We start from the raw sequence: 8,914 nt of genomic DNA, 5'->3' as shown, positions 1-8,914 counted from the left end.
TGAAGCGCCACAGAATCCATATGTGAGAATAATTACAAATTGCATCTCACGTACATATGCCACAGTAGCCTTCTCCCAGTCTGCCTTATGTTTGCCCTGTCACATTTCATATTTTGAATTTGTATTTGATCTGCATTTTGTATTATCTATTGCACGGATACATACGCAAGGCAGCCCTTGAGGAAGTCCAGAAAGAGTGGATCAGATTACCTCAGAACGCTGGACAGATCTTTGGAGCCAGGTTTTCTGCACTTGCCTTTGCTGTTGGTATAGGGCTTTGGGTTGCCTCTAGAATCTGGGGGAGAAAGGGCTCATATTTTACAGGCGACAGAGTCTCATAAGGTCATCATCCCCTCACTGAAGTGCACCATGTCCTGTAATATGACTGCACCATGTCCTGTAATATGACTGCAACAGATTCTCGGAACTCACCAAAATACCATCTCCTTCTGGAAGCCATCTGAAGCAATTCTGTTGGAGGCACTCCCAGCACCTAAGGCACAAACACACCCACAAGGCCATCCTCGTTACGTGCAAATGGAGCATACAAATCAACCAGCGGGGAATCAACAGAACCTGTACAGAATATACAGAACATTTGCTTTTAGCCAGTACCTCCATAATACAGGCAAACTGATCCTTCTCATTCTCGCCAGGGAAGATAGGCCGGCCAGTGTACAGCTCTGCGATAATGCAGCCGAGGCTCCACATGTCGATCTCCATCCCGTAGTCGCTACCCAGTATGATCTCAGGAGAGCGGTAGAAGCGGCTCTGAATGTAGGTGTAAACTGCAGACCCGAAGGCACAGTGATAATTGGTGAGATGAAGGGGAGATTAGACTTTGGTGACAGGTTACACTATGGTGATTATGGAAAGGGGGAATGGAGAAAAGCTGTCTTATGCACCTTTCTGATGGTCGAGGCAACTGGATCCAAAATCGATCACTTTTATGTTTTGTGTGCCTTCCTGTGTAAGAACGATGTTCTCCTGAAAACATGCACATCAATTTAGCTTTGAGAACATGAACATGACATTCTCCATGATCATCATAAACATCCCATTGTTTGGGTTTTTTCTAGCTAGCCAAATGGAATGCAGACCGATGGGGAGCTATGACAACATACCGGCTTGAGGTCACAGTGGATGATCCTCTCCTGGTGAAGCATCTGCAGACACTTTAGAATGGAGTGAGTGAAGCGACGCACGGTGGTTTGGCTGAAGCCTTGATGGTGGTTCTTTTTTATAACCTCAAAGAGGTTTTTTCTGGAATCATAACAAAACAAGTGGCTCAATATATATATATATATATATATATATATATATATATATATATATAGTATATATATAAAATAACACCCATCCTGCAAACGTGTTTAGTTTTTGGCTCTAATCCTCTTCAGTCATCACCTTTCTCATATGTGGTAAATCTAAGTTTCTTAGATGCATTTCTCTACTCAGACTATGCAACAGGCTTACCCCTGGAGCTCAAAAGTGATGCAGAAGTGGTCACGGAATATGAAGTGCTCCTTCATGGTGATGATATTGTAGCGGTTGCTCCGATCTTTCTTGTTCAACAGTTTCAAGATGTTAAACTCCACCTGGGCTTGGTGGTGGAGCCTGTGCACAATTAAAAGGTCATGCACATGATTTAATAACATGATAATAATGTGTATAGGAGTGGAAAAACTCCTAGGATTAGGAAATCTCTCTTGCAGCAGTGCTCACTCAGTGGAGGACTGTCTCTGCCAAATTGTATGTATTACTACTGGGCAGCAAATATCCATACATTTCTGTTTTGGGTACATAACGCCCAAGCCCTGTGGTGCCAACTCAAGTTGAGGTTGTGTGTGTCGTCCTCTCTTCCTGCTCTTCTCTTCTCATCACTTCCGACATCTCCCTCTCGTTACACAGATAACCAAATTGTTTTCAACTCCTTGAAAATTTGGTATCAATTCAGGCGCCATTTTATATCATACTCCCCCTCTACTCTTATGCCAATAACCCCGCAATCATCTTTTCCCACCTTCTTTTCTAGACTCTGCATTCCGGTTGTGGGAGAGAAATGACCTACAGACGTTCAATGACTTATACATAGGCAGAGTTTTTGCTAGCTTCACAGACCTGTTGGTGGAGTCAGTGTAAATGTGGTAGGCCTGCATTGCAGAGTCTTTTTACCTTTCTTGGTTGCGAAGAATCTTAACAGCAACCAATTCTTTGGTCTTATGGTCCATACATTTCAGGACTTGGCCAAATGACCCCTTACCAATTACCTCCAGAACCTCATAGCGGTACTGGATGTGGTCATGCAAAACCTTGAGTATCAAAACAGAAGAAAAAAATGTCTTGATAATATGCGTTTATGCATATCTGTACACCTCACAAGGAGTGATACAATTATGCCTAATACATCTACAGAGTTCTAATGATAGGATACCTTGATGTATGTTCCACTCTTATCATCAAACCCATGATTTTGGGGTGCTCCTTTAACTGCTTCGATCTTCCGGACATCACAACCAAGGTACCATATTTCCATAAAGTTCGAGATCTCCTCCTGCTCAAACGGCGTCAGCTTATCCCTGTACATTTTCAGTGCCTCTGTGAAAAGACGTAACAAAGAAAACATCAGTCATGCTTTACTCTCTTTTATCACACAATGCACTTGAACCTCTCTGTACCTTTTGGTGTTAAAGGCACTGCTCTCTCGTAGGTTCCACTGCTGCTGCCAAACGGGTTGTTGTTGACGCATTCCGGCAGATTCTCAACAGTGGACTTTAAGTTGGCGGTCCGTGGCCTATCGTCCTGTGGAACGGCAGGTTCAGAATGTCAAAAAGCATACCCTTCTGTACTTAATTAAATCACACAAGCAAAAGCAATACCACCCATTGGCAGTTTTCTACTTTTATCTACCCTGGCATGCTTACAGTGCTGTTGGCAGGAATATGAGGGAGGAGGTCCAGATAGCAGCCAGTCTTTAGCTGGAGTCTACTAATCAATGGCTTGCTCTCCAGATGTGGCAAGGGGCCAAGGAGGTGCTGAGGGGAACAGAGAGAAAAGCTTGTGCTGATGAGGTGTGAATGGGTGACGACTTTCCTGTGGTATGTGAAGGACTGCGCGGTTCACGGCTGCGGGGGACAGGGTGGGGAGACAAAAGAGGGTTTGTGGCCCCTTGTCTGCTCTTCCGGCTGATTGGCGCCCATGTGCAGCACAGGTACTAGACCTCCCGTGAGGCAGGTAGGGTAACCCCGAGTGAGAAAGGGATCAGGGACAAAGGCAGAGAGGTCCAACGGTGACAGGTCCTGCACACCCTCAGTAAGGGGCCTTACCTTTGGCAAGCCAGTCTCATTATCTACACCGGTCGGCTAAGTGAGGCCACAGTATAGTATGCCTCACCCCCAATGCCCTCAATTTCTGCTTCTATTGTACAGCAGTGCGGCCCCTATAGTTTAAAGTTATATATAGTTATTTATACATAGTTTAAAGTACATATTTACAGTTTGTTAACTGAACTTGAGGTAAGGCTTTGCTGCTTTCATCTTTAGCTAAAATACCCATTGACTTAATAGGCACCTGATAGCAATTTGCACTAGAGCAAAGTGGTTTTACTCTCACAAAACACGGCGAACGGGTGAGGTGAGAGGTGGAAGACAAGGTGGTAGGGAAACTCCGGGCAAGGAGTGGGCTACACCTCAGGGGGTTCTCCATTTAAGGATGGAATTAGAGAGGACTCACCTGTTGGTAGGGCCTACCAGATCCCAAGCGTTTGCCAGATTTTTGGCGTGCAGCTGATCCAAGCTGTATGCTAGATGGCATGCGCAAGCCAGTCCCTGAAGTCCCATTTGGGGGTTTGGGAACGGGGGGACAGTCATTTGGCTGTGGGAAGTAAAGAGGCAGACACACACACACACACGCATATTTAAACGTGTACTTTTTTTGCCTAGCCTACTTGGTTTAATTGTCCTGTGTTTAAATACAAAATCACCGGGTCTTTGTGTAATTAACCAAACTACTCGGCACGGCAGGAAGGCCATCTCAAACATTTACCCATCCAAGTATGCCGTCTACATACCTTGATCAGAACCGGGTAGGTGTCGTCCGGTTTTTGCGGCTTTCTCGCCGATTTTCGGCTAAAATGAAAAATATAATGAATCTTTCGAACGGCCGTCATCTCAATTCGGCTACAGGTCGTGATTATCATTGTCTATTGAATGTACTTATTTAATAAGGCTTATAGACTACAATGCAATTGACTGTATGTGGAATATTTACGAATATGTCATTTTCAATGATATTCCCCTAATTATATAACACATAGGCTAATAGCCTACATATTTATGCTCAATGATAACGCACTCACCTGCGGTCCGGGGGTGTATCTCTGGAACTCATTTCTCAGAGAAAACTTCCTGTCTAAGCCTTGTCTGATATTTTAATAGTTCATAGGTTTCCGTTAGCCAAGAAAAAAAATAATGCTCCATGCAGAGTAGTTACAAGGTTATAAATGATATGCCTACTATGTCATAATGCGCTACATATGATGTCATTAAACGACAGGCCCTAATGGTCAAACCAAAGTCAAACGAGATCCTTACTAAAGCAGTTCAGTTGGAATGGTCAAGTCGTACGGAAGAGTATTAGGGCCAAGTATAAGGAAACTTTTTTATTTTTTTTAAATCGAGAATAATGTCGACATGTCGAGATTAAAATCGACATGTCGAGAATAAAGTCAACATGTCGAGATTTAAGTCCACATGTCGAGAATAAAGTCAACCTATCGAGAATAAAGTCAACATGTCGAGATTAAAGTCGAAATGTCGAGAATAAAGTCAACTCCTTTGGTCCATCATCAAATAAAGACAGTGCACCGATCTTGATTGTCGTAACGTAGTCCTATCCAGCTATTAGATATAGATTGTGTAAACTTAATGTGACTGTTTCATGAGAGTTTAAAAGGACCATAATCTGGTTGCAATGGATGTGGTGAAGTAGTCTGCTATTACTTTTGGGTCGTTGTTTGTTATGTACGCTTCCATCCACACAACATAGCGACTAAAACCATCAATACATCCTTGATGGAAATGCCGTATGGATTCAGCTTATCGTACGAATCCATATGCCATAGCGCGTTGGGACCTTTGTTGCGGTAATGCCTGCGTCTCAGACGCTGCGCCCCCCTGTGCTCAACACCTACAGGATCCATTAACTTTATCAATTGTCTTATTGTGTCTTGTGATACAACATATCCTCTCTGTATTGCACGCAGGTGTAGCCATCGATACCCGTGCATCTGTCCATTACCAGCTATTTCAGTTTGTACGAATGCGGCCACCTCGTCCAAGTTTGTGTGGTTTCTCCTTCTGAAAAGACGTAGTTTTCGGCACAATCTCTTCAAAGTCCTTATACTTATTACTATAATATGCTTATGCGCTAAAAGACACATTATTTCCTTATTACTAAGCCAGATTCTTAAGTACAATTTTACCAATTCATCAAGACAAGGCATTTTGTATAGGCAGCAGCGCTAACGCTTTCTTTTCAGAAATGTGACTTTAATCTTGAAATGTCAAGTTTATTCTCGACATTTCGACTTTATTCTCAAAATTTCGACTTTATTCTCGCCAGTTTTACTTTAATCTCGACATGTTGACTTTATTCTCGACACGTCAAGTTTATTCTCGACATTGCGATTTTAATCTCGACATGTCGACATTATTCTCGATTTTCCCAAAAAAAAAAATGTTTTCCTTATACTTGGCCCTAATACTCTTCCGTACAAGTCGTCATGATCGGTAACATTCTAAATTCCAAGCAACTCAATTTCGAACATTGACAAATGTATGTCTGATGTCGCACGTCCAACCATGTAGGCTATAGGCTAGGCTTCACCTGATAGATAGCCGACTTCGACTTTTGAAACAACAAAATCTTTAATGTCCCACTCTATCCAAATGTACAAATCGTAGGAAAACAAGGAAACACTTACATTACAAACATATAAAATTCAACACGTTTTAAAAAGAAATGGCAATAAATGAACCAATCAACACAAACAAAGTTTGAGAGCCAGACTTGAAGTTGAATGACGCTGCGATAGACATTTCTGTAAGCGCCCAGCAGAGGGAGCCGCTATCTTTCAGTGCTTTTGTTATTACTGCGTACAGCTGTGTGGAATTTGAGAGGTCTGTAAATATTGAAAGTTATATATTATTGTTGTAATTACAATATTACCAAAGGTAAAGAGTTGTACATGGCGGCCTAATTTTATGTCAGAGAGCTTCCTTCCTTTTTTGTCTGTTTGTTAAACAAACACAACACAAATAATCCATAATGTGTCTGAATGTGGACTGATATATTTGTTTATTTTGGGGGATGCCTAATGAGAAGGAGGGTACCGTAAATTGTATTAATCCATATTCCGAGAGACCCCGACATTCAACCTCCCGACACGGTCGCTCAACATCCATCTTTGCCCCATGTGGGGTGAACCCAGTTTCAAGGCCAGAAGAAGCTCCACCTGAAATGCCTCCTTGCCATTCAATGGTCACAGCTCTACTTGATAGTAGAGTTGGGTTTGTTTCTATGTGTGTATGTGGTTTGTTGATGACACAGTCATTTGTTCACTGTTTTAGTTTTAGTTTTTTTTGTCATCCAAACTACATAATTGACAGTGCATGAAAGGACACCACATGAGGTCTGGGCCTGATATTTGTACTGTGTAGAGTTGAGGTACACGTTCATCTTTTTACAACGGATTTGTTGCATTCATTTCATTTTATTATTATTTTTATTTTTTTAAGTGCTAATTCACTGTCTTCAGTGCCCTCTTTGAAGATGCTTCATTGAAGTCTGCTTGGAAAATCGCTAATAAACTAAAAGAAGTCAAAACTCTGTGTGTCACTATGTCAAACATCTGTTGTAGTAATGGAATTAATTAGTGTGTGTGTGTATGTTTGTGAGAGTGTGTTTGTGTGTGAGTTATCGATGGCCTATGCTCCACTATGTGAGAGTGAGAAGGCGAAGGAGTGAATGTGTGTGTGTGTGTGTGTGTGGCATGATGGACATTTCTCCACATTTGTTACACATGAGTACAAGCATCACACCATTTATCACCTTTTCATATAGTTTGTTTTAACGACTTTAACGACTAATATGTACAATATGTATTATATAACCTATCATTTCTATATCTAGTACAAGTCAGTACAATTCAGAAGCAGCGAAAACGTGTTATTGAAAGTGATGATTAAGACTAGACAATAATAGTTTTAATCACTTGTGTTTAACTGTAAATTAAAGCCATTTTAGTTGAGCCCTGTTGTCTGTTTTCAATTGACCATTGTAACTTGAAGTTTGCAAGTCATTGTTTGCTAGGCAACACCTGAAACACACTGTGTCATGACAAGACTTGAGAGCTGAACAAAATGACATGTTTTCTATTTACAATCGCCATTTATTTTTGTTTACAAAATGAAAAGAGCAAAAATGCCATATAATAAACAGCTTACTAACCTCCACCGTTCGGTCATGCAGGGAAATATCAGACTGGCACTGGTTGACCAGGAAGCTAAAGTGCTTTAACATTTGTTTCAAGTCACATTTTTGGATATGCTCACATTCAAATCTGATTTGTACAACTTGTTGTCCTTCCTCTTACAAAAAGATTTAAAAAAAAAAAAAAAAAATATGTAAGGATGAAGTGGCTTAGAGAAATACATTTAAACAATATAATTAACAAAAATAGCCATTAATACAATACCAATAATTTGCAAAAAGTTATAATTACATGAGAATGATAAATAATATGTACAGCCAAAGTGCAATTTGACAGTGGTTTTCAGGGGGAAACAATCAAAAACAACATCAACCATAGGACATTAAAGTCTCCAGAAAGAAAAACACATATCCACCAACTAAATGCTCATGATTTATTAGGAGAAAGGGTTGAGAGGGGACTGCGGTGTGGCAGATGCCAAAGGTGTAAACTAGAGGGCGTTTTGGGGCTCTGGGTATGGGGATGGAGGGGGGGGTTCATATGGAAGCCCCATTGAGTCGGTCATGATGGTAAGAGGGGCCCAAGAGGTGCAATATAGAGGTGCCAAAGGTGTCATATTTGGCAGGGTTAAAGAGGACTCTTATGTCTTTGATGATTATTTGGTAAGTGCAATCTGTGGCAGATGCAATTTAGAGACCAGTCGTGTGAGATACATTTATCACGGTCATGGGGGGTCCAATTGAGTCTATAATGATGGTTTGGTAAAGGCTTAGGGTCAATGATGCTGCTTGCTCATGTCACGTAACACCAAAACATATCACATCACCTCACGTCACAATCATTCAGGTCAGGAAATGTTCAGCTAGATGTCGCTAGAGGGTGCCATCACACCTTTTTTTAACCCTGGTTTGCTTGTGGGTAAAATAGAAAGGTTGTTCTAAATGTCTGCCACTTTTCAAACAGGTAGTCTAGATAGGAATATGAATTAAGATTTTAGGTTTACAATTCAAATTATGAAATATTTGTATTTAATTTTTTTGTATTCTTCCAACTATGACCTTGGATTAAAAAACAAAGGTGCGTAGTTTAAAATGAATGATCCGCACTCAATGTCTCAGCTGTGGATGTTTAACAGTTTCCAAAGCTCCCTTGCGTTTTAATAATAGATGCTCAACGATATTAATGCAAAGTTCTTTTTTTAAAGCCAATTAGAAATACATCTATTGGATAGTATTTTAGATAATGACATCGTATACATGAGACAGATCTTTCAGAAGTCAATTAGAAAGAGTCAATTAGAGAGCATTTTGAACCACTTTGCAATGGGTAGTCTACATGATGCTCCAATCTCAACCAAAGGTGCGTAGATCACAGCAATGACTCGCACTCAGTGATTGAATGCAGCCTATGGGTGACACAGGA

The 8,914-nt window shown here is 41.0% G+C and overlaps 1 protein-coding gene across 1 annotated transcript; it reads right to left on the bottom strand.

Moving 5' to 3' along the window:
* Window positions 1-206: 206 nt before the first annotated feature.
* Window positions 207-4,168, bottom strand: dyrk4 (dual-specificity tyrosine-(Y)-phosphorylation regulated kinase 4; the record flags this gene model as incomplete). Its single annotated transcript, XM_080851676.1, has 10 exons — window positions 207-295; window positions 433-493; window positions 616-788; window positions 906-987; window positions 1,125-1,263; window positions 1,477-1,617; window positions 2,176-2,312; window positions 2,435-2,598; window positions 2,679-2,802; window positions 4,070-4,168. The coding sequence occupies 10 exons, from the start codon at window positions 4,166-4,168 to the stop codon at window positions 207-209; spliced, it is 1,209 nt and encodes a 402-aa protein (XP_080707802.1).
* Window positions 4,169-8,914: the final 4,746 nt, after the last annotated feature.

Source organism: Sprattus sprattus (genome assembly GCF_963457725.1).
Source record: "Sprattus sprattus genome assembly, chromosome: 14".
Classification (NCBI taxonomy): domain Eukaryota; kingdom Metazoa; phylum Chordata; class Actinopteri; order Clupeiformes; family Clupeidae; genus Sprattus; species Sprattus sprattus.
The sequence above is the reverse complement of the archived record's forward strand: the minus strand, read 5'-3'. Positions and strand labels throughout refer to the sequence as shown.